We start from the raw sequence: 26,569 nt of genomic DNA, 5'->3' as shown, positions 1-26,569 counted from the left end.
TATATTGTGCTTTGCAAAGAACATGTTATGAAAATCCCATTAGTGTCCTGGCTGATGGTGATGGCTCAACTTTCGTGCCGCCTCCGTTTCCTAGAGCTCAAACTCAGCCTCTGAGCTGGCCTGCAACCTCAGGGCTGAGATGCTGCTCGAGTCAGGCCACTTTCTGGATGATGGAATCTGGTTCTCAACTTTTCTTTCTGGAAAGCCCTCATTCATCCTAAAATCTCTGTCTCCACAACATCCCCAGATCTTGAGAAAGATGAAATTCCGACTAGATTTGCTCGTCTCTGCAGACCTGAAGAAAGCCTTTTGTTAAAACATTGAAAACTGATAGGCAAATTCTGTTTTAGGGGTCAGCCCAAGTACTTGTGACTACCTCTTCCAGACTCACAGGAAAATATGTCAGAGGTCTAAGCTGGAGGAAATTCCCAAGGTCAAGCGGCACAAGGGGAGAGGCGGGCCCCCCAATCTCTTTCTCTCTTCCTTCCTGTCTCTCCTGTCAGGCGCCTTTTCCCTTTCCTGGTCATGCCTTTCCAGCATGCTGTGCAGCAGAGCTCATGGACATCCATCCCAAAACCCTGGGATGAAAGGGGGCCAACCGTGGTCTGTTAAGTTCTGGAGAGTTCATATTCACTGGGAAGTTGATGTGAAGTTTGAGGGGTCCTCTGAGAGTTCACCTAAAGCACCCTGTGCTGACTTAGACGAGACACCTGCGAAACAACACCAACTTAAACTGGTTTTGCCTGCTTAAATAGATTGTTGATTTAATCAAAGAAAATATTTAGAGACAGCACTGTGCATATGCAAGATAGGAATCCATGTCTCCAGAGTGACCCTGGAACCAGGAATCTTCAGTTTATGGAACCCACAGAAGTGTTGCCACTGGAGCCCGTAGGAATCGAGAAGTCCTTCAGTAAGAAAAACCTGGTTTCTGGCAGCACTTGCGGCTTGTATGGGCTGACTTAAGACTAGTCGACCAGCTTCCAAGTTTGAAATTCCCCCAACCCCTTTCATTTTCGCCCCAAAACTGGATGGAGGCAACAGCTGAGTCCTGTCTCCTTGAAGGTCAACCTTTCAATAAAGTTCTTTCTCTCTTCAAAAACCGGTGCCACAGTCTTGGCTTCTTTTGTACCTTGGGCAGCAATCCCTTGCTAGGCAACGCCTGGAGGTGGTTTTCTCTGAAGCTATGAGCTTAAGTTCAGGGCCTCTTGTTTGCTTGTTTTCCAAGGCCTTACTTGTTTTCTTTTGCAAGTTGGTTTCTTTTTCTTCAAAAGAGCTTCAGATTGAATGACTCAGGTACCTCCAAACCTGGGTCCTTCCTGCATATGTCTATTGATGCTTTCCTGTGGCCAAACCCACAACATGCTCGAACTGTAGCCAATCTGTGCTCAACCTCCTGCTGAAAGTGCTCTCTGATTTTCCAGGGGTGAAGCTTAAGGACTTAAATATGTGAAAGAAAACATGTAGCCTAAACCATTTAAGTTTTTTCAAAAATCGAAATGTCACAAGTCTTTTCAAAATGACTATTTTGAATGCTGACATATTATCTGACATGATCACCTCTTCTACAGGGATTTGTTTAAATATTTTAAAAGATGACTGTCTCTCGGAGCCTGGTTGTGGCTATTTCCCTTGCTTTGGGGACTGCTTTCATGTTAATGATGAACTTACCCTCTCACCCCTCCCCCAGTTTCCCTTGCGGCCAGCTTCTATCAGTGAGCACACACACTCATTGCTGGGACCAGCTTGAACCTCAGCGTCTAAATCCTGCTGTAACCCATGACTTTGAAAACCGTTTGCCACATTCAAACTGATTTCTGTTTAGAAGACCAGTTCCCATCTGGGGGTGCCCAGGGACCAGGCTTTCTTCCACAGGATATTGTCTGTATAAATTTCCTACCGGCATGGAACAGGATACTAATGTGGGTTCCAACCAAGGAGAGCGTGATGCCTCTCCACAGTGGAATTCATAATTCTCATGATATTAACTTTGCATGTTTCGAGCATCTTCTTAGAAGAAACTCGTGACTAGGAGATATCTGATTTAAAAAAGAAAAAGTCCAGCCTTTTCCTCATTTTGCACACTGCCAGAATTCCAAGGAGAGTGGGCTGGTAAACCTTCCTGGCTATAATTCCTGTGTGAGAACTTCCAGGGAGAAAATGGCCAATATTTTTAGGGTTACTGTGAAGATGACCCATGAAAAAATGTCCTTACACCTCTGCCTTTTTTTTTACCTTTGTTTCTAATCCTTATTGGCCCATTTCTTGTTGATTTTTCTATTTAATTTTCTTTCTCTCTGATTTCACCAACTCTCTTCCTCCTCTTTCCTTCTCCATCTTTTCCTTTGTTGACTTCCCTCCCACTTTATTCCCCCTCTTCTCTCTTTCTTCTGTTTTTCTTCCCCTCCCTCCGGCATCACCAACTCACTGGACATGAGTTTGAGTAAACTCCGGGAGTTGGCGATGGACAGGGAGGCCTGGTGTGCTGCAGTCCATGGGGTTGCAAAGAGTCAGACACGACTGAGCGACTGAACTCAACAACTCTTCTCTGACCTTTTTAAGCCACCAACCCGCCTTGCTGGCTGTTTATCTGAGGACTCTTATCCTCAACCAGTAGAGGGAGCCATCCCTGCTCACTTTTTTCTCTCACTCCTTGGAGAAGGGCTGATAGTCCAGCATTAACACCAAGAAGCCATGAGGTATACTTCAATGTATCTAACCATTTATATAATCTTAAGGAAAAACAACCAAGCAGCCAGAGATCGGACAGTGACCATCCATCACCAAGAAGAGAAAATTGAGAAACTCCTGCTTTCATTCCAAAACAACGTTTGTGAAATACTAGGTTGAACCCTATGAAATTGCCTTTTTATTTTAGGCCAAAAATCATCCAAACGCTGACTACTAATAGAATAGAAACCTGACTGCTTGTGAGAATGTCTATGGGCAGACCTCTCTGTCCGCAGCATAAAACTAATCCTGTCTGGAGTGCTGGAACATTTGCTGTGGTTGCAGGAAGTCCCCGACAGCTGGCTGATTTACTGTCTAAACGAAGCGCTGGCATTTAACTTGCAAAGAACTGTATCATTTCAGATGTTCGGATGTCACACACATTATCACTTAATGTTACAGTTTAAAATACCATAGAGATAAGTTATTTTTGTTTCTGCAGATTTTCAAATAAAATTGCTCTTGCTGGCATACATATTATTTTACTCTGGCTGACTTCTTGTCTGAAATAAACCTAGCAAACAGATTAAATGCTGCCAAACCCAAAGCTAGAAGTTTTCTAGATGGTTTCCTATACAAATTAAGAATAAAGGAAATATTTACTTCTTTTGCTCCAATTCTGTCAAAAGAATTAGCATCAGGCACTGGTTATCTCTGCTTGGCTGTGACACTGTGTTCTGGGGTCTTATGAATGCTCATTTACTTTAATAAAAACACTATCAGTTTCTAAAATTCACCTAAAATGTAGGTTAGAAGGAGTTCTTCGTTTTTATTCTCTTTTAAAACATTATCATTTAAGTTTGCTCAAGTTATTTTTCTCTATCATATTTGAACTTTCAGACTATGCGTGGAGAGGACTCCTGTGAGACCAGTTTAATAAATCTTGCAACTGCCAGCTTTAATTTGTTTTGATATTGGATGGAGGGGATTTAACAAGGGGTTAATTATGGCTGATTCATGTTGAGGTTTGACAGAAAAACACAAAATTCTGTAAAGAAATTATCCTTCAATTAAAAAATAAATTTATAAAAAATTAAAATCAGTTTAAGTAAATATAGCAAATGATTAAAAAAAAATAGCCCAACAGTGATGTACTGTTACTATCTTTGTGTTTAGCACATGATCTGAAAGGATCTTTGTAGCTACAAGTGCCAGCTTTAAACAAGCTATGACCCTGATGTAACACAGAACTTAAATTATTTGACAATCAAATGAGGTATGCATAGTAAAATAAGGTAATAACAAATGCCAATAATAAGGAAAGTAGGAATAATGAAAATACGATCTTCAGTTGGCCCTGGGGTTATGTGCACGAAATTCTAGTGTGTGCTCCTGAGAAATTCATAGGTATTCACATGACAAGGGCTATACTTGGGTCACACATCATTTTAATACTTTTGGTGTCACTTTATTACTTCTGTAATGTTTCCTTCCTTGGGAATCTGTAGTAGAGGGAAGTTCCATTCCCCAATTATGTGAGATGGTAAGTTAACAGTGAACTGTCCCATTTTTGAGATGCTAAGTAAGACCTCAGTGGGCACTTTGATGACAGCTATCTATCAATATTTACCTGATTCTCCGGCCCTGCAATATCAGTATGTTTTTCTAAGACTTAGAGCCTTTACCTTCACCTTCTGAAATAGTGCAATTTCCCTAGGAGCACTTTTCCTATCATTTGCGAAATGCCTTTCTGATCTAGACTTTAATAATAAAACAGCTGGCAAAAATTTGGCCTGAGATACCTAGAATCTCTCTGCAAAGGAACATGCCAAGTCTGGTGCTAAATATAAAGTCTCCAAATGTTCCTCCTTTCTAGGTGAGCACTAGAAATACTTCTAGGTCAGAGGAATCATGTCCCACAGCTAAATCGGTGTTTACTGTTGATGGAGTAGGCAGCAAAACTGTGTGTCTGGGGAATATGGCAGTGCTGGTTGCAAAGTGTCCTCTGATCACAGAGATAAGGCTTCTATTCCCAGGAATGGTAACCTCTACTGGGCTAGTATTCCCTCTGTGTACAGGACGTATATAAAACTGGCCAAAATATGTGAGGCAAACATTTTTCAATAGGGCACAACAGACAGTGCAAGGCCGCGATCCCTGAAAGGGAAGAAACTCACAGGCGAGCCCCACAGTCAAGCAGCCCTTTCCTTGGGGAGAATTTCCCCACCATGGTATAGGCTGAACAGAATACAGAGAAAGCAGAGATCAGAGGGTCAGAAGCTTAAGCGGCTGCTGTGCAGAGAAGGGGGCCAGAGATGCCAGTGAGGGCCACCCCCCAAGTCTGTAGCCAACAGCTGTGCTGCCCATGTGCAGCATGAGTCCCCTCTCCTGTCCCCTTTCCCCTGAAGCCAGTGAAACGGCAGCTGTAATAAGGCTGAGAGAGGCCCACAGACAGTGGAAGTTGAGAAAAAGAATGTCAGGGACCACTGATCACATTAACATCCCCCAAACTTTGTTAACATGCCTGGCATCCAGCTAGGGCATTCAGAAGGCTGAACCTTAGGAGAAAGACTCATACCCTAAACAGAGACCCAGGACCACCCCTAATGATGGAGAAGTCAAACCCTGACCAGGTATTTGGTCAGGTATTTGGAAGAGACAGAATTTGGAGGCTGAGCTCCCTCAAACTAGAGGGCCTGAGAAACATCTTGGACTGCCCATAAATCTGCATTAACAAAATATAAATCACACCTGTACAAGTTCAAGATGATTAGCCACTAATTGAACTGCCTGCTAAAACAAGGATCAACACTCTTTAGAAGATAACAAAATCTAGTCTCTACAAATATACTATCCAAAATGTATTCAATAAAATACCAATACACATATAAATAAATAGAAAAATGTAATCTAGAGTTAAGGGAAAAAGTGGACACCAAACCCAAGGTAACCCAGATGTGTTTAGTAGATACAGACTTTAAGCAGTATAATAATGTTCAAATACTATACAAAAATATGGCTTCAATGAATAAACAGATAAGGAATCTCAGTACAGAAATAAAGTCCAGCAGAGAAATTAAAAGAACCAAAAGAAAATTCTAGAACTAAAAAGTATAATAACCAAAGTGAATAATTCTCTGCATTCACTTAACAGTAGTTGGATGGGGCAGGAGAAAGAATCAGTGAACATGAAGATAGATCAAAAGAAATTATCTAATTTGAAGAACTGAGAAAGTTTGAAGAAAAATGCACAGAGCCTCAGGGACTTATCCTTTGGGGCAATGTCATCAAATGGTTTAACATATGAGTAATTGGCGTCCCAGGAGGAGAGAAAATGAGATAAGGAAAAATAAATAAATAAATTGAAGACATAATAGGCAAAATGTCCCAGTTTGATGAAAAATGGTAACTTTCAGACCCAAGAAACTGAATGAACTCTGAGCAGTTTAACAGTGGAGATCACCCTTGGACTAGGTCAATAACTCATTTGGTATTGATGCTTCTACCTGGACAAACTGTCAACACTTAGACTAAAGTGCTGTAAAATGGTTCGTGCTTAGGGGAGCAAGTGAAGAGGGAAAAAATAGCTAACGTGTCATTGGTTAAGACTGTCATTTGTAACAGAGGAGAGGCTGCAGCTTCATAGATTTTTGCTTAGTCAAGTTGCAGGTTAGATTGTGGAGAGGCTGCCTTCAGTCCCCCGCTGGTTTTGTGACCGACCACAGCAGATTTATCATCCTTCTGCAATGGAAGGCCTGGGAGGAGTGGTTTCCCTGCCCTGGGAGAAGACTTCATGTCACTCTGTCCCATAAGAAGACCATGCACCTGGGATACTTTGGAGCATAGTTAAGAAGAGTACTTTCCTTAGAGTCGGACTTCTAAGGACGAAATAGTAGCTTAGCCACTGGTTAGCTATTTCACGAACTTAGCATCCCTGAATCTCAGTCTCTTCAAAGGGGTGATTAGAACACTCACATCAGGTGGTTCTATAAGGATTCAATGAGACGATAATGCATGCGAAGCACTTGACCCGGTGCCTGGCACATAGCAATCCATCGCTCTCTCTCTTTCCTTCTCTCATTTAACCAACACTTCTGAATTCAACTACCACAGGAACTAGTCTAGACAATGGGGATATAGCACTGAACAAACAGTTACTACTCAGTTATTATTATTATTGCTTGAAATGCTTTTAGTGTTTGTTGCTCAGTCGTGTCCGACTTTTTTCGATCCCATGAATGGTAGCTTGCCAGGTTCCTCTGTCCGTGGAATTCTCCAGGCAAGAATACTGGAGTGGGTTGCCATTTCCTTCTCCAGGGGATCTTCTTGACCCAGGGATCAAAGCTGGGTCTCCCGCAGGCAGATTCTTTACTGTCTGAGCCACCAGGGAAGTCTATTAAAATGCTTTTAATAGAGGACAAAATCTTTCATCCACAATTAAAATTCATATATTCCTGAAATTTGACTTAAATTCCCTTCGATGCATAGATGATTGAAAACAGATCTTTTCCTAGGAGTAGATATTGACAGAGGAGACAGGTTGAGGGTGATGGGATGTGGAGACGGTAAGCATATGGGAGAAAGTCACCCTGCACACAGTCAGGACTGACGGCCACAGCGTAGCCAAGTGTAGGCTTGAGAGTATGATCTGTTGGGGTCAAAGTGTGGCGTCTGAATTGGGCAAGTCTACCGAAGTCCTCTGTGCCTCTGTTCATTAGTCTGTAAAATGGGGATAAAATCAGTAGTAGGCTCAGAGGGCCGGTGTGAGTTATGTGAAAGCCTTGGAAGGGCGCGTGGTAATGCTCCCTGCTGCTGAGGTGTGGGGTTCAGTACACACTATGCTGTGTGAAGAAGGAACTGGAGGGAGGAGGGTGGGGCAGAGACACGTCAGCCTTCGTGTTCTGCTTGGTGCCAGCCTTGCCCATTCAGAGCTGTCTCCTCTCCCCTTACTCCCGTTAACACGGTCTACACACCACAGAAGCCGTAAAGAACAACAGAAATAATAAAAAGACTCATGCCGTAGTGCCTGAATGGCCTATAAATGCACAGAGGAATGGAAGGTTATCTGGCACAGTGATGTCGCTGCAGCCTGGTGACAGGCTCTGCACCAGAAGGAACCCTGAGCCCTTCCGCCAACGCTGAGTCCTCTGTCTCCCATCGCGGGGGTGCTGTCTCCCCCTGCCTGAGCGCCTCTGGGGTGGGGGCTCCCACCCGCCGGGAGCTCTGGGTGTTGGGCATTTCCCTCTTGGGCTGAGCACAGGTTGCCTCCTGGCCCACCTTCCAGTCCCGGTTTCCGACCTGTGGGGCCGTGAACAGCATGTCTCCTCTTAGTCCCCTAAAGACCTTTCAGATCCAGCCTCCCCCGAACATGTTCTGACATATTGGGGGCACTCCCTGCAGTGGGTAGGAGCCTTAGGGGCCACAAAGACCTCCCAGCCTTAAGCCCAGTGGAACCCTGGGTTTCTCTGAACACAGGCACCATGGCGAGACAGGAAGTGCAGGGGGCCCCAAGGCAGTTAATATTTAAATGTATCTGTCTATGAGCAACTCGCTTTATAATTGGTAATGATTTCTCTGTAATTACATGTGTGCTGGGGAATTCTTATGAAGTGAGAAAAACCCAACCTACAAATCATTTCTAAGCGGTAATGAAATTTTAATGAAAGCTAGATTTAACAATTAATGAAGTTGACATATTCATGGGTCTCGCAGACATTAAACATTTATTAATTTTGATTTTGCTGTTTTTGTGTTTCGGAGCTTATAAGTTCTTTCTTCAGGTCTTAAAACTTTTCATAGTCCTCAGTGTCTAGTGGGCAAAATGCACGTGTCCTGTCTCTTGGCCCTGTGGGTTAATTTGAGCCTACTGAGGCCATCACTGCATGAAGCCGTGTTGCCATGTCATGGCACCAAAGAGAACTCCTTTTCTGTTAGTTCCTGCTTCCACATTCTGGGTGGAGCCTTTTCTAGATATGATGGAATCGGGGGAAGGAAGGAATGAGGAAAAGAAGACAGGAAGAAACTAAATATTTGTTTAGAACTTCCCTTAAGCAGGCCCCTGCAGGGGAATGTTTAACCAGCCCCAACCTACTGCGTGCCAGGCCCTTTGTTATAAAGTGGTGATAGGAGGGAGGTGAACATGGTTAACCCCTTCTTCATTGTATGGTTTACTAACTTAAGGCTCTCTGTACAAATCGACTTGCTGACATCACGCAGCCCTGAGTCAGTCACTGTGACCCCCGGGCTCTCTGATCCTACACCCCACCCTCTTGCCTTTCCCCACCGTGTCCAGTATTACTTAAATCTGCCTGTTTGCAAAGTTTTTCCTTCCACTGTCTTTCAGAATCACCCTGTTCTATTATCTTTTTTCCCCTCAGTGGTTATTTTTTATAATTAAATTTATTTATTTTTTAATTGAAGGATAACTGTTTTTGCAATATTGTGTTGGTTTCTGGGAAACTATTCCCTTGCTCTATTAGATCAAGAAACTTGATTTGATCTGGTGGGGGCAGAATTGGCAGGGGCAGATAGAGAGAAAGTTAGCAAAGGATAATAAATGTTGATTTAAAAAAATAATCTTCCAGTCTGTGAGATGAAATCAGATTAATAGCCCGATGATAAACATGGACACATTATAATTTTTTTTCTTTTTAAATGTCAGATGGAGTACTTCTAGGATAAATAAAATAAAATAAATAAAGTTGATTCACATTTCCACTACTTCAAAGTGAATTTCTACAAACCACGTCATGTCTTCATAAGTATGGGTGAGCAGACCTCCCCCGAGCTTTCTGTACAGATGCCTGCGGGACAGCCCCCCACCCCCAAGCATCCAAGGGGACCCCAAGTCCACATACTGACATCAGATTTTCCCTAATTGGCACCTCCTTTGATATTTCCCACTGGTGATTTGTGTGGTCATCTTGTCCCCAAGCTGACAGGCAGGGGACATTCCTGGCTCCCTGCTCCCGGGCCTCCACATGGACTCCACGCCCAAGTCCTGCAGGGTCACTGCCTCTTTTCTGAACACGTATCTGTGTCCCAGTCTGTTTGTCATGGCCTCTGTTGTGGGTGATTCAGGTCTACAGACAGCGCTGGGGCCACACTGGGTCGCTTCCAGAAAGACTTCTTTAGAGAGATTTGCTCCTGATGGCGGGGCCGTGCCTGCCAGACCACGGAGGAGTGTGAAGGCCCTGAGGGTCCAGGCCAGCAGGCTGTGAGTTCAGGTGCCCGTGGAAAGACCTGCCCTGGCCCCACCTCCCAGGTACAGAGTGAAAACAAAGCACCCGTCCCCGCCTTCACAGATGCGTGACACGGGGACCTCTCCGGAGACCAGCCCAGTCCGTTTTTCGCTGTCAATGCCCGAACAGCTTGTCTGATTCTCTGCACTAAGGCGTGCAGGGCTGATTAAGATTTGGGCTGCAAGTGGGGAGAACTGGTGGCCGAGTTCCCCCCGCCAGCTGCACACTTAAAAAGGGGGTGGGGGAGTGGGTACAGACTGTGGCAAGGGGACAGCAGGGGACTCGGGGACTCTCCAGAGGCTCATCCTGCTTGGGCAGCTCTGTCTCGCTCTGGACAGCAGCCTGGTTCTGGGTGAGGGGGCTTTCCAGTCCAAGATGTTTCTGGAGGCAATGTTGTGTGAGTACTCCTCCCACACAGCCCTGAACAAACCGACCCACCACCCACCCCTGTTGCAGGTGGGCTAACCCTTCAATGGGCATCGCCTTCACTTCAAGCTTCCTTTCCTCCCTGAGCCATGCGTGTCCTAGGAAGCTAGGTGATCGGGTGTTACGGGTCAGTGAACACCGATGCGGGAGAGGAGCCCTTGTGGGGCACCCCGGGTCCTACCATGTCACTCTGGGACTGTGTGGCCCCGTATGTGGCCATCCCGTTGGAGGGCGCGGCTGGCTGCGGGGTGTCGGGCTGAATGTACCCTCTTCGGTCGATGAGGCTACAAGAGAACACAGAACAACGCAGGAGACGAGTGAATCAAAAGCTGAAAACACCAACAAAACTCTTCTAATTTCCATCCCCAGGGGGTCCCCCTTTCTGTGATGCCCCCCCAACCCTGAGCAGCTCAGAAAATACCTCTGCTCGCCTTCACGTATGGTCAGCCTCCAGAGTCGAGACTTCTGTCCTTAAAAACGCCTGGAGCATCTGACCCCTCCCTGCCACCTGCTATGACCCCCCCAACCCCGTCCCCTTCCCACTGTCCAGTCCCATCCTGATCTCATCACCCCTCCTCGCTGCATGGCCTCCATCACCTGCCAGCAGAGCCGCCCACAACCTGTCCCCAGCCTTCCTCCCCAGGCTCAAACCCAGATCTTATCGCTTGCCGCATTCCCAGCGTCATTCCATCAGCAGTGCGTCTGAGCACCGGCTGTGCCTGCGTGGCCCGGAAACCACACATCCGCTGTGCGCTGTCTGCTTCTCTGTCTCTGTATTTTTTTGTGTAGCCTCTAGCTTTTAACTGCCCAGACCCTCCACTGCCCTGCCCATCTGCTGTTGGTCTTTAGAGGCCCCCAGCCTCTGCTCCTGACGCTTCATCTGCTTTCTTCCCTCCTCGGCTCCTCTCAATCCTGCCTGTGACCCTCCCGATGGCCCATGTCACTGTTGGCTGGGGTCACAGTGATCTCAACCCACGTCTTCTCCATCGAGCAGCCCGCAACTCCTGAGGGAGGGCAGGCTTCATCTCGTCTGCCCCAGGGCGCCCGCCCCGGAGCATCGGCCCCTCTCCCACAGCCTCGGGCACCCTGGGCATCATATCACCGCATGCTGGGTCTGCCTGTGTCCACGTGCGCCTGTCATGGAGTGGTGGCTCTGCCACCAGTACCGAGCAGACACTTGCTGATTGAACAAATCACACCAGGTCCTCAGTCTCCCGCAGACAAGTTTCCTGGGCAATCTCTGTCTTTGCGCTACGGCCCAGTTGCCCAGGTGGGAGGTAAGGGTGAAGGTTACTTTGCCATCAAAAGGGTTGCCTGTTTCCCTCCCTGACTGAAGACTCCAAGATGACCTTGGGTCTAAGGGCAGAACTGCCAAGGGCGACAGGCAGTTTGGCCAGTAAGTGGGGCTCCCGCCGAGGCCGCCCACCGTGGGAGGGGCACACTCCCGGCAGCCTCTGAGAGACGTCCCGAGCACACCCAGGTGCCCACCTATTCCCCTTCGTGGGGTAGGGGCTGGGCGGCTGAAAGCTGCTCCAGGTGTCAGGTCCACTCTCAGAAGACAGGGGTTATTGTCACAGCCGCCACCTCAGGTCTTCAAGTGACAGACTAATGAGCCCTTAAAAGACACTTGTGATAGGATCTCAAGTGGGACTCTGACTCAGTTTCGGTCAAATCCCTGGAAGGTTTAGGAAAAAAAACAAGAGAGACAAGAACCTCCATCTGCCAAAAGAGAGGTGCTGGACCCCATGCAGGACCGTCAGAGGGGGCTCTTAGCAAGTGTGCAGCCGCCTTCAAGGGTATCACAGATCAAAGGTGAAAGGGCACAGAAAGGCATCTTGGGGAGAGGGGTCCCCAGCTCCTGCCAGTGATGAGATCCAGGGCAGAGGCTGGCGAGGTGAGGGCGGGGGCTGGGCACGGCCCCTGGGGGAGAGCTGGTGGGAGGTGGCTGGAAGGGGAGTGTCGGGGGTCAAATTGTCTGCCCCCCAAAAGATATGTTGGAACCTAGCTAGCTCTGGTAGGGAGGAAGGGGTGGAAAGTGTTAACTCTCAGGGAACTTTGAAGTTCTGATTCACTGAAATGACACTATTTTGGAGGAAATGAAAGTGCCCTGAGTCCTTTTTTTTTTTTCCCCAACTGACAGGAGAAATTAAAGGACATGCAGGAGATTTCATCCAGGAGAAGAAAAAGAACTAGGTCACCAAGAGAGTCAGAAGGGACGGGAGGGATTATAGAAAAAGTGGTTCTGGGCCCCCCTCCTGTGTGTTCAGCCTGTTTCAATGGCCAGCCATGCCCCCAGGACTGTGACACTGTCCGCCCCCACCCCGCAAGTCTCCTCCTGGGCCTCAGAAAGCCCTGAGAGCTTTCATAAGCTCATCTCATCTCTCTCTTTTCTAAAAGTTTATTTTATTTATTTATTTTTGGCTGTGCTGGGTCTTCGTTGCCGCGGGGGGCGTCCTCTAGTTGAGGCAAGCGGGGGCTACTCTTTGGGTAGTGTGCACAGAGTCGGACACGACTGAAGTGACTTAGCAGCAGCAGCAGCAGGGGCTTCAGTAGTAGGCGCGGTGCTCGGGCTTAGCTGCTCCTGGAATGTGCGAATCTTCCCAGACCAGGACCAGAGATCGAACTTATGCTCCCTGCATTGGCAGGTGGACTCTTAACCACTGCACCACCAGGGAAGTCCCTCATCTCATCTCTTGCCTTGCTCGCCTCCCGGGACCGCCCCCCACCCCCCATCACTCCCCCAGTTCCTCCTCTGACAAGCGGGGCTCTCCCCTTACCTGTGGGCCTTTGTACATGCCGTCCCTGCCCTCCTCCCGTGATTCCTTTCCCCCAGCTCCTCCTGCTCCTTTGGTTCGCACCTTACACCCCCTCCTCTGGGAAGCCCTCCCAGATTGCCCATGAGGCCTGCACCCCGACCCCATCACAGCCCCTCCCGCTGCTCAGACTTGTCCCTGATGGACTTTATGTTGACATCCTCTAGACGGCATCCCCAGCCCAGAAACAGTGGCCAAGAGAATTCTTACGACCAACTGACCCACAGCACCAGCCCGTAGGGCCTCACCCTGACCACATCTTGGGACTTTCTGCTTTTCCAATCTCCCATTCTTCCTGCTGTTATGAGAATCCCCTCCCCCAGACCTGGCTGCCTCCATCCTGCTGCCCCCACCCCCCGGAGGCTCTGCAAGGAGCAGATGGTGGGTCTTTGCCCTCGTGGTCTCTGGCTCTTGTGGGGAAACTTGAAGACACTCTCTTTCTCCCTTGTGAGCACACTGTTGCGCTGAGAACGCTTTAGAGACGTCTGTCTGGGGCACACGATGCTGGGCACACGGGTGGTCCCGAGCCCCTGTCTGAGACGAGGATGCTGGGCAGACGGGGGTCCTGAGCCCCTGTCTGAGGCGAGGATGCTGGGCACATGGGGGGTCCTGAGCCCCTGTCTGAGGCGAGGATGCTGGGCACACGGGGGGTCCTGAGCCCCTGTCTGGGGCGAGGATGCTGGGCACACGGGGGGTCCTGAGCCCCGTCTGAGGCGAGGATGCTGGGCACACGGGGGTCCTTGGCCCTGTCTGAGGGAAGGATGCTGGGCACACGGGGAGGTCCTTGGCCCCTGTCTGGGGTGAGGGATACTGCTCATTCTACAGGCTTCTCTGAGACGCCAGTGAGATGCCCTGGCACTCTTTGGGGCCCAGGCTTGGGTGAGGCAGGGCAGAGAGAAGCAAGGACCACTGGAGGGAGCAGTGAAGACAAGCAGCACCCCCTCCTTTCATCAGTGCCAGCTCTGGGAGCCCAGGGACCTGGGACAGAGGGCAGCACCCAGCTTTCTGCATAGACCCTGGAGCGGCCAAGCTCTTCTGAGTGGAGGGCCAGTGCTGAGAAGTTCCCCGCTCCAGAGGGACTTGGATTGTGGAAAGAATACAGTCCCAACTCGGCCAAACCAGCAAATTTAATCCAGTTGTGGGAGTAATAATTTCAGCTACGACAAGATTTGGTCTGTAAACAATACAAAGCAGTGCCTGCCAAGTGCAAATCAAAGACTCGGGAACCAGAAAGGAGATCTGGATGAAACGTGAGACTTGAATTCTTTTCCTAGATTCGGATGTCTGCTTTAGAGACGACAAAAGCAGTGCCTGCCAAGTGCAAATCAAAGACTCGGGAACAAGAAGGGAGATCTGGATGAAACGTGAGACTTGAGTTCTTTCCCTAGATTCGGATGTCTGCTTTAGAGACGACAAAAGATGCTTGTCCAGGTCTCTTTCGTCTCTTCTACCCTGTGTTTCAAGGCCTATCCCCAGTGTCCACAAATAAACACACACCAGGAGGAAACATAGTTTAACTGTGAAAATCCAAGCATCTCCGGAGGGTTTTTCTGGCCTGGAGAGCCCCAAGAGGGATTCCTGGGTGAGTCTAGTGTTTCCTTGGAGAGGGTGCCCTCCGGGCATGCCTGACTCTCTGGCCTGGGGCGGCCCTTCCATCTGAGCCCTTGGCTGTTCCTTGTGCTGTCACTCCCCAGAGGAGGCCTCGGAGGGACAGGTTGGGGGGCCCCCTAACATCCCCAAATTCAGGACAAGTGTGGCAAACTGGGCTCTCAGCTTTCTAGACACAAACTGGAAAACGGTCAGTTTCCAATTACCCAATGACACCGGGAACATAAGGTACTGTCAGTTACCAAGTGGCCTTGGAATATATGCTTGATATTCTTTGGGGGGTGGGGTGGGGTGAGGATCATTCTTCCTTCCCCAATGAAGTTTCCCTGACAATCAAACCCAGTTTGAAATCCATGAGCACATGTCAGTGATGACTGGCCATGGAGCTATAGAGAAAAGTGAAAGTGAAAGTCGCTCAGTTGTGTCTGACTCTGCAATCCCGTGGGCCATACAGTCATGGACTTCTCCAGGCCAGAATACTGGAGTCGGTAGCCTTTCCCTTCTCCAGGGGATCTTTCCAACCCAGGTCTCCCATATTGCAGGCAGATTCTTTACCAGCTGAGCCACAAGGGAACCCCAAGAATACTGGAGTAGGTAGCCTATCCCTTCTCCAGCAGATCTTCCTGACCCAGGAATCGAACCAGGGTCTCCTGCATTGCAGGCGCATTCTTTACCAACTGAGCTATCAGGGAAGCCCAAAGTTGAGACAAACCAGCGGCTTTGTGGTGTCTCTCCATTTACACAGTTAGAAGTCAAAAGAGAGGAAGGCTTGGAAACTCACCCTAGAAACCTGGAAAATGTGCTCAGTTAATACTGTTGATGATTGTTTGGCTAATCAGTTGGAAATAGTCTATATACATGAGCGTAACTCACAAAAGTCTAGAGCTGACTGTGTTCTGCATAGTCCTGACTTGGAGGCAGCAGGTACTAGCTAACACAGACAGGTTCTGATGTCAGATGCCGAGGTCTGGGTCCTGACGAGGCAGCACTTACTAGCTGTGTGATCTTGGGTGTGTTACATATAATGGGAGGTAATACATATAATGGGATGTAATAGTACCTCATAAGTACAGAAGGGCTTCCGAGGCAGGATAAAGAACTTGCCTGCCAATGCAGGAGACACCGCTTCCATCCCTGGGTTGGGAAGATCCCCTGGAGAGGGAAATGGCAACCAACTCTAGTACTCTAACCTGGAGAATCCCTTGGACAGAGGAGCCTGGAGGTCTACGGGGTTGCAAAGAGTCAGACACAACGGAAGCGACTTAGCACACAAGTACAGAATGAGGTTTTAAAAGTTCATCCACGTAGAGCACTTGGAACAGAGCGTAATGCTGTCTTACAAACGTCAGCCACAGCCGTTATTAATAGACTGCCGTCTCACCATCACCAGTCTCAGCTCCCTCAGGCCGCGCGGATCGCTCCCTCTGAACTCTTCTCGCATGTTCTCTTCTGTACGACTCAGCTCTCACCACTTACCTCTACAGGCTTTCTAATCACTTCCTCCACTGTGTCCTAGGTCCCGCTCTACAGCCCCCTACGCATCACAGACATTCAGCATCTTCTAGTAATTCATGGTGGGGGTGGGGGGTGGTCCCGTGCCTCAGTTTCCCTATTTTGATCCTCAGGGGATTTTCCCCAAACTTGACACAAATTCAGTGGAATGTTATGCCAAGCATAACACAAGTCACATCTCTATTTCTTTAAGGCTGTGTCTCTGAAGCATGAGCAGAGAGCTGACCTGGCCGGCGGTCTCCACAGTGGCCGCCTGAGGCCTCTGCTAACACACAAGTTTGTGCACTTCCCTGGGTCAACCCTGATGCTGGGAAAGACTGAAGGCAGGAGGAGAAGGGGATGACAGAGGATGAGATGGCTGGATGGCATCACAGACACAGTGGACACAGTGGAAGTGAAAGTCGCTTAGTCGTGTCTGACTCTTTGTGACCCCATGGATTATACAGTCCATGGGATTCTCCAGGACAGAATACTGGAGTGGGTAGTCATTCCCTTCTCCAGGGGAATCTTCCCAACCCAGGGACTGAACCCAGATCTCCCACACTGCATGTGGATTCTTTACCAGCTGAGCCATCAGGGAAGCACATAAGTTTGAGCAAGCTCTGGGAGGTGGTGAAGGACAGGGAAGCCCGGAGTGCTGAAGTCCACGGGGGTTGCAAAGAGTCGGACACGACTGAGTGACTGAACAACAACAAAAGCTGTCTGAATCTTACCTTGGAGAGATTGGTCCACACAGCGCAACGCAGCAGTTTGTAAAGATGTTTCCGTAGCTGTAGGGGTTGTAATTTTCTTTACCTCTTTTATTTGACCAAGATCCTTTAATCTGAAAGAAAAGGACAGTCAGTGACACAGTCTGCCTCGCACCAATGCCCCAGGTTGGGTCAATCGGACCATGAGAAGTCCGTAAAAAATGCGATGGTCTTTACTCGTTTCTTCAGCAGGAGAAACCGAGGTACTTTTCTCAAGGACAACTGGCATTTACTCTAAACTTGGAAATGTCCCCAAACAGCAGGTCAGACCAGGGGGAGAAGTAGCATTCTCTGGGGAGAATAATCTCTTATTTCCACAACCTGGTACTTAAAGGCCAGTTCACATAAGCCAGTGGAGATCTTTTTTTTTTTTTAAACACCATTTTTAAAGTCTTTACAATAGTGCTTCTGTTTTATGTTTTGCTTTTTTTGGCCATGAGGCTTGTGGGATCTCAGCTCCCTGAGCAGGGTTTGAACCTGCATCCCTTGCTTTGGAAGGTGGAGTCCTAGCCACTGGACCACCAGGGATGTCCCACCAGTGGAGGCTGTTTTCATGTTACATTTAGTGTGATAAATAGTAATGGAAATAATGGGGGAACGTGCCTCCTCCAATTGCTCATTGATAGCCTGGATTCAGCTCCTAAATACTCCTGCAGAGCATTTCTGATGTTCTTAGTTACCAACCACATGTAATTGTCTTAACAGTCTCTGAACTCATGCATCTCATCAGCACTAATTTTTCAAGTCTTTAAGGCAATCTGACTAATTCTGAGACATTTAGTTCATGTACTGGCAGAAACTTCTCTCAGAATCCAAATATTCAGAGCAGAAGGGACCAGGGTCATGACAAAACATTTTCCAACATTAGGTTTTCTGGTTTTATATCTCCTCTCTGTCATCATTAAATACAGGCAGATAATCCTAGACAAAAGTTTAAATTTTGGGTCAGGGCAGTTGCCTCCCAAAATATGATGGAATCATTATCTGCGAGAAGCCAGCCTGCACTGTCTCTTCAGTGGGGCAGGGTGGCAAGTTGCTCCCAAAACATTACAAAGGAACAGAGCAGAAGCCCACCTCAGGCCTCATAATTAGGGGGCAGCCAGCCGATCTGAGTAGCTAAGTGGTGTGGTCAGGACAATGTGATGATTTGCGATAGAGAAATTGGAGATGGGTGTCAGAAAATACTTCTCCCGCAGGCTCTTTGCTTCCAGGGGCTCACATCTGGAAAGGGAACTCGGAAGACCTGGCGGCCCCCACCTCTTCTTTCTCTATTTCCCACCAAAGAACATGCCCATGCCCCACCCCACAGGAACTTACGTCTTCATTCGTGGTCTGGTTGGAGCTTATCAGGTACGTGTGGAAACCCGAGAGCCCCACGATGGACCAGACAGAGAAGAAGCAGACCACGGCCTCCAGCACGGTATCTGGAGTCAAGGAGGTGAACTGGCAGGACGTGACGTTCTCAGGGCCCCAGGGGAGCGGGTGAATGAGATTTGGACAGGAGCCACCCACAGGCCCTCACTCAGCCTGGCATCGGTGGTCTCCCAGCCAGGGAAGACCCTCCGGGGCAGGAACAAGACCACATCCTCCTTCACGGTGCAGCGTTTATGCCCAGCAGGGGACTGGTGGGCTCGCTGAACAGGCCTCGTTCCTTTCTCACGGTCAGCAGTTCCTGACTGTCCTCCCCGCCTGACCTTGGCACCTTCCTCGTGACCCACTGTGCAGCCACAGGCAGTGGCAGCAAAACCAGGGAGCATGCTGGTTGGCATGGGCAGCGGCCCGGGTCTTTGCTGAATGGACTCAATATTGAATCTCACTTCAATCGCGACCTCTACCCTTGGCTTCTGAAAGCTGGGCTGGAGCACTAAGTTTCTCTGCTGACCTGATTTGAGGCTGTGACAGCCACCTGCAGGGCTGACCGCGGGCAACTGGAACCCGGGCAGAGTTTATCTTCCTGGCTGTCTCCCTCCCTGGATGGCCCTTTCCCCCATGGGATGCCCACTCCCATTGCGGATGGGCTTCTGACCCTGCAGGGGCATTTCTCAGTGTGGCATCAGGGTGAGTGGGGTTTTTTTTTAGGGGACCTTATCCCAGCCCCTCAGCCAACCCTGACACATAGGGCTGTCCTCAGCTATTTGACAGGCAACTAGGAAACTTGGATCCACACCAGACATTGAGTGATGGGGAGCTGTGAGTTCCACAAGATATGCTAAAACCAAAGGGGAAAAAAAGCCTTGCATTCTTCAACAGATGAGATAAATCAACCAAGAGTGTGGCCATTTGAAAAGACTAGAGAAGTTTTCTGTCCCACAAATATTGATAAGATTCTGTTTACAAGATACAGATGGATCTCAGGGGAAAAAAAACCAACAATTGTCAGAGGTCTGGGAGTTTAAATATACATCACGCATTTGCCATTGATAAATGACAGGCCAGAGAAAGGAAAATACTTGTGCTTGCCTCATGCTTCCAAGGATGGAAGCTGTAGATCATGCTGTAATATATCCCCATTTATTTTTTTCAGGTTTGGATATAATTTCTTTGGACCAGAGAAACGAATATATCAGCTGGGGCAATGCCACCATCTGCCACGTCACGATTAACAAATGCCACTGTCCGGCTGCACACAAAACAGGAGCATGAATGGACTCCCGCCTGCTGACTGACTTTCAACGTCAGAATAAACCACTGGGTCTGCTCTTGGAAAAGTGGAGACGTGCTTTGCCTTTCTTTCTAAGGTTTACATTTCTAGAAATTGCAAGGTCTCCGAAGAGCCATACTCAGAAATTAAAAGCACATTTCAAGAGAATGATGCCCAGCTGGCCAAGATGCCAACAGCCTGAGCAGTGGGGGTCTTACAGATCCAACAGGCAGTGCTCTGGGCATCCACCCGGTCCTCACGGAGGAGGGAGGTGAACGGGGTGGAGGAGGAGCCGCACATCCCAAGAAGAGGGTCTATGGTGGATTCTGGAAAAGTGGGTAAGGACAGAGCGGTAGGGAGGATCGGAGGGGGAAGAGAGAGATGGAGAGAAGCAGAGCCCTGCCACCAGCCTGGGCAACCCTTTGATTTCTGCCAGGGTTACCCAGGGAGACAAACGGTTACGGCGGAGGTCTCGCTGCACATGGGACACGGGGAAGGTGGCTCAGATAGCAGATGATCCTGTCCTCAACTGCCTGCCCGCAGGTCAGGGCTCACAGACGCCCCTCCTCCCAGCCTCATCTCCCCACCCAAAAGGGCACAGATGGGGGGAGGCGGCGACACGGGAGCCCTGCCCGCACCGGCTGGGAAGCAGAGGCGAAGTGCAGCCCAGGGCAACTGACAAGGAAGCCTGAGTCGGGAGAACTGGGTGGTGTGAGAAAAGCTGACGCTGGCAAGGAGCTTGCGCAGGCCAGAAGGGAAAATCAAGAGGGCAGAGAGGTCAAAGAGGAAGTGACAAACGGAATGGAAACAGGCTAGGAAAGAGAATGAAGAATGAACCAAAAGATTTATTTACTGAATCACACACAGAAGAGCCCGGACTGGCGCCCCACTCCAGTCTTCTTGCCTGGAGTATTGCACGGACAGAGGAGCCTCGTGAGCTGCAGTCCATGGGATCGCAGAGTCGGAAACTACTGAACGACTAACACACACACACACACACACACACACACACACGAAGAGCCCATCTACGGTCTCAGAAATACTTATGTGTCATGAACAGTTTACAATCCAGGCAGAACGATGGGCCTGTCAAACATATGTAATATCCATCCGTGAACATATGAGAGCTAGCATGTGAAGGTGGAGGGGGGTCATAGCATCTAGCGTGGCTACGGCTCGCTTCGCACCTGCTGTTTCTTTTGCAATGCCACTGACGGGATTACCTCCAAAAGGAGGCATTGTTACCAGCAGATGTGGCATTTTAAAGGTTTATAGCCACCCCTCCCCCCACAAATATGCAGTGTTCTATATTAGTATCTCATGTGCTTTGGAAACATTTTATAAATAACAGAATGCAGCTCCACTGTTAGCTCACAGCTGGGTCAAAACGACATGGATTCCAGGTAGGATGTGAGATGCAGCCCCCTCCGACTCCCTGCCCACAGCTGCCCCATCGCCCACAGGACGTCTGGAGGAACAGTCATCGCCATTCCTAACAATGCTGGCATCACTGGCTGTGTGTCAGGCCCTGCTCCAAAGGCTTCATGTGCAATAACTCACTCAATCCTGAGAGCAACGCAGTGAGAAGTCTGATTCCTACTGGACCCGTAGGGAAACCAAGGCAGGAAGCAGTTACGTGATTTGCATAGGAAACAGCAGAGCAGGGATTTGAACCTTGAAAGTGTGGAAGGCCGGGTCCTTTCCTGATTCTTGCTGAGGGACAGGCAGCTCTAGGCTGTTCCCAACCTCGGCTGGGGGAGATGGGGACCCTTTTTATCAGGGATTCTCAAACCCATGGCACCTTAAAGACTGCACCCCCCTCAAATTCACTCAGACTGAATATCTGAAGAATGCATCCTCTCACTGACCCGACAGCTTCATGCTGAAAACATCTACACCATTATAAGATTAAGAAACATAAATTCTGCTTTAATGTATCAAAACCCATTTACTGATTAAAAAAAAAAAAAGACATGAGTGGAAATAGGCCAACAGCAGCAGGAGCCAATTTAATAAGCAGCTGGATGTTTACTGCCTCAAAGATGTTTCAAAGCACAGCAGTGACCTCTGCCAGCCTCCATGTGTCTTCCCCAGCCCCCAAGAAGACAAGAGCCTCCTCCGTGGCCAAGAGTATGGCTTCAAATGCCCTAGACCCCAGCTCAACCTGCTGCACGCCGAGGTGCTCGCTAGATGGCTAGGGAATTGAAAAAGACTAAAAGTGCCGGTGGGTGGGTGTCCCTCCTCGGGCTTCCACACGATCCCAGAAATGCCTGCTCTGTGCCTTTTGGGGCACCCAGCCCTGCACTCAGGACAGTGGGGGAAGGTAAGCTCCCCACCCTCAGGATTGCCCATGGGAAAGTAAGCAAGAAGAGATGGCCTGGCAAAGATGCAGAAATATTGCCGGGCACAATGATGAGGGCACCTCAGTATTTGGGGAATTGTAAAAGGTGAGAGGTCATGGAACCAAAGATTTTTAACCTTCATTTCAGTTCAGTTCAGTTGCTCAGTCATGTCCAACTCTTTGAGGCCCCATGGACTGCAGCACACCAGGCCTCCGTGTCCATCTCCAACTCCCAGAACTTACTCAATCTCATGTCCATTGAGTTGGTGATGCCATCCAACCATCTCATCCTCTGTCATCCCCTTCTCCTTCTGCCTTCACCATTTCCCAGCAACAGGGTCTTTTCAAATGAGTCATTCTTTACATCTGGTGGCCAGAGTGTTGGAGTTTCAGCTTCAGCATCAGTCCTTCCAATGAATATTCAGGACTGATCTCCTTTAGGATGGACTGGTTGGATCTCCTTGCAGTCCAAGGGACTCTCAAGAGTCTTCTCCAACACCACAGTTCAGAAGCATCAGTTCTTTGGCACTCAGCTTTCTTTATGGTCTGACTCTCACATCCATACATGACTACTGGAAAAACCCTAGCTTTGATTAGACAGATCTTTGTTGGCAAAGTAAAACAACGTTCACACAGACACTTTTTTTTTCTTAAAATTTCAGGAGGCTTAAAAATGCCCCTGATGCCTCTCTGTGGATAGTCATGAACTCTAAGTAAAGATGTCCTGATTTATTCTAATCCTTTCATTTGACAAAATACTTATTCGTAAAATGAAGAGCTAAGGCCCAGAGAAGTCAAGCCACTTATAAAAACTCAGACAGCAATTCACAGCAGAACAGAACATGGTCTCCAGACTTGCAGGAGAGAAAGAGCTTCCCGAGGCCCCAGGCCATGGAGCGTCCCACGACAGGCCCTAACTCTGAGGCCTCAGAGCTCCGACAGCACGGCTGAGACTGCCCACGACATCACACCCCGTTCACCAGTCCCACAGCCTCAGCACTGCCCCGGGGGAAGAACTTGTCTCTGCTGACATGTCATGGCCCAGCTCCCCACATTCCAGCCGCCAGGCTGGCCACGGGATATTTTTTTGCCAAGTGCCAAATCCAGATAACGGTTTATTTTGAAAAGTCTGTATTTCATGTGAATTTCCTCATTGACCAAAATCCCCAGATTCTAGAACGGCCAGGGGATGCTTGCCTTGGACCCTTTCCGCTCTGAGCACCCTTTCCGTACGTGACTGGGGTGCGACTTGGTGCCAGGCGGCCTTTCTCGGTGGGCACTGGCCACCCACCCCTGGGTCTTCCTGCATCTTTTTCTGCTTCAGGTCTCTGTCTGAGGTTCTGATACTTAAAATACAAGGAACAGATGATATGGGTAATCTTTTTGTCCTTTAGTTTTTCTAAAAATGATGGTAAGATAGGCCATGCTCACTTACAGGAAGGGCTCTGATGGATGAGCAGATGTCAACAACAGACCCCTTTGTTCTCCACGTGGAATGTCTACATCAGCCTTTAATACTCTTAGATATTTAGGTTCAGGAACTTGTCAGCCTATTTTTCTCATCAATTTGGTGACTCTCTAATCCTTAGATAGAGATAAGAAACTATAGCTTGTGTTCCTGTCACTTGAGGGCCTGTCACTGAGTCTGGGGTTGGGGGTGTCAACTTTCTGATGATTTACACGACAGACACATTGAAGATCAAGTTACCAGGAACCTTCAGACTGGATCACTGGGCCATCGTCTTTCAATCTTTCCAATCCTTTCTCTTAAATGCTTATATGCTGCTGCTGCTGCCACTGCTAAGTCGCGTCAGTTGTGTCCGACTCTGTGCAACCCCATAGACAGCAGCGCACCAGGCTCCCCCATCCCTGGGATTCCCCAGGCAAGAGTACTGGAGTGGGGTGCCATTGCCTTCTCTGAAATGCTTATATCAGATCAGATCAGATCAGTCGCTCAGTCGAGTCTGACTCTTTGCGACCCCATGAATCGCAGCACGCCAGGCCTCCCTGTCCATCACCAACTCCCAGAGTTCACTCAGACTCACGTCCATCGAGTCAGTGATGCCATCCAGCCATCTCATCCTCTGTCGTCCCCTTCTCCTCCTGCCCCCAATCCCTCCCAGCATCAGAGTCTTTTCCAATGAGTCAACTCTTCGCATGAGGTGGCCAAAGTACTGGAGTTTCAGCTTTAGGATCATTCCTTCCAAAGAAATTCCAGGGCTGATCTCCTTCAGAATGGACTGGTTGGATCTCCTTGCAGTCCAAGGGACTCTCAAGAGTCTTCTCCAACACCACAGTTCAAAGGCATCAATTCTTCAGCGCTCAGCCTTCTTCACAGTCCAACTCTCACATCCATACATGACCACAGGAAAAACCATAGCCTTGACTAGATGAACTTTTGTTGGCAAAGTAATGTCTCTTCTTTTGAATATGCTATCTAAGTTGGTCATAACTTTCCTTCCAAGGAGCAAGCGTCTTTCAATTTCATGGCTGCAGTCACCATCTGCAGTGATTTTGGAGCCCAGAAAAATAAAGTCTGACACTGTTTCCACTGTTTCCCCATCTATTTCCCATGAAGTGATGGGACTGGATGCCATGATCTTCGTTTTCTGAATGTTGAGCTTTAAGCCAACTTTTTCACTCTCCACTTTCACCTTTTTATATAGAGGTATGTAAAAGTGAAAGTGAAGTCACTCAGTCGTGTCTGACTCCTTGTGACCCCATGGACTGCAGCCCACCAGGCTCCTCCACCCATGAGATTCTCCAGGCAAGAATACTGGAGTGGGTTGCCATTTCCTTCTCCATAGAGGTGCATGCTGCTGCTGCTGCTGCGAAGTCAAGTCAAGTCGTGTCTGACTCTGTGCGACCCCATAGACAGCAGCCCACCAGGCTCCCCCGTCCCTGGGATTCTCCAAGCAAGAACACTGGAGTGGGTTGCCATTTCCTTTTCTAATGCATGAAAGTGAAAAGTGAAAGTGAAGTCACTCAGTCGTGTCTGACTCTTAGCAACCCCATGGACTGCAGACCATCAGGCTCCTCTGTCCATGGAATTTTCCAGGCAAGAGTACTGGAGTGGGTCGCCATGCCCTCCTCCAGGGGGTCTTCCCAACCCAGGGATCGAGCTCAAGTCCCTGCACTGGCAGATGGGTTCTTTGCCACTGAGTCACCAGGGAAGCCCAGGAGCCATGTAGGATGAGATTTATAGATAGAACTTGTTAATAAATTACACTTTTTGGTTAAAAAGTTAAGTTAAAAGGCAAGTGACAGGTTGGGAAAAAAATACTGGAAAAAGCTAGTTATAAAATTATTACTGAGAATATACAAAAAACATGTTAATAGGAAAAGAACAAACAACCCAACGGAAAAACGTTCAAAGAGTTTGAACTGGCACTGAGGTGAGAAAAAGGGTCAACAGTCATGGAAATATGTGCAAGCTGATTATTATCCAGAAAATGGAAATTAAAACAACTATTTTTTTTCCCTCCCCATCAAATTGGCAAAATCACAGTCCTGACGAGATTGTCACTGACATGGGTGAAGGTGGGGAGAAATGGAGCATGGGCTGGCACACTCGATTCAGGGGACAATATTCCCCGGTGGCTCAGTCGGTAAAGAATCTGCCTGCAGTGCAGTAGACCCAGGTTTGATCCCTGGGTCAGGAAGATCCCCTGGAGAGGGAAATGGCAACCCACTCCAGTATTCTTGCCTGGAAAAATCCCATGGACTGAGGAGCCTGGCGGGCCACAGTCCATGGAGTCACAAAGAGTTGGCCATGACCGAGCGACTAAGCCACCACCACAATCAGTATTTAAACTATGTTAGCGTCTAACTCAGTGACTCTACATCTAGTTGTCAACCCTAGAGAAACACTAACGCTTGTGCACAAAGAGATACATACAAGAAAACCCACTACCTCATTTTCTGAGTAGTAAAAAAAAAAAAATAAGTCTAAACAGCCATTTATAGAAGAGTACATTATGGTTCATCTATACTCTGGAATTCTACTAAACAGTTGAAAGAAGAATGACATCTATGTGTTGACACGCCTTCAGAAAATATTTGAAAATCAAATTGTAGAACAATTCAAAGGGTATGTATGATTCCCTTTAGGTAAAGCAGTCCCCCCATCTGCTGTGTATGAATACACACATACGGGATACACATTTGAACTCTGAGAAGATTGTATGGGAAGACTCACAAAACCCCACAAGGAGTCTACAGAATGATAAGGGCAAAACTTCCTTTTTATCCTGATGACTAAAACTCATTCTGTGAGAATATGTTCCTGTATCAGTTGGGTGATTTAAAAAACCCCAAACTTCATGCCCCCTCTGCAATCTTCTGAGACATAATCTGCTTCTTCATCCGCCTGGTCAGGGCAGCAGGGGAGAGTCTCAGTTTCCTGGGTGGAGGGGGCTGAGCTCTAGTTCTGGAAATGCCGCTGAGCTTAAATGGAGGTCATTAACCTCCCTGTGAGATCCTGCTGGGAGACCTCAGGCACCTGTCCTATCTTTTCCTGGGCCCCCTGAGCATCATCAGACCCTAGGATGGATGGGCCCTGAGAGCTG

The 26,569-nt window shown here is 48.4% G+C and overlaps 1 protein-coding gene across 4 annotated transcripts in view; it reads right to left on the bottom strand.

Moving 5' to 3' along the window:
* Window positions 1-26,569, bottom strand: part of ZDHHC14 (zinc finger DHHC-type palmitoyltransferase 14) — a 298,788-nt gene that overhangs the window by 4,883 nt on the left and 267,336 nt on the right. For all 4 annotated transcript variants that reach the window (XM_070376943.1, XM_070376945.1, XM_070376944.1 and 1 more), the window contains exons 6-8: window positions 18,337-18,439; window positions 16,984-17,093; window positions 10,519-10,621 (exon numbers count right to left, since the gene is read on the bottom strand). In XM_070376943.1, coding sequence (XP_070233044.1) covers window positions 10,519-10,621; window positions 16,984-17,093; window positions 18,337-18,439 — 316 coding nt within the window. The remainder of the gene's footprint in view (window positions 1-10,518; window positions 10,622-16,983; window positions 17,094-18,336; window positions 18,440-26,569) is intronic.

The sequence above is a fragment of the Bos mutus genome, chromosome 9 (genome assembly GCF_027580195.1).
Source record: "Bos mutus isolate GX-2022 chromosome 9, NWIPB_WYAK_1.1, whole genome shotgun sequence".
In the NCBI taxonomy this organism is placed as follows: domain Eukaryota; kingdom Metazoa; phylum Chordata; class Mammalia; order Artiodactyla; family Bovidae; genus Bos; species Bos mutus.
This window is presented reverse-complemented; position numbering and strand designations above follow the sequence as displayed.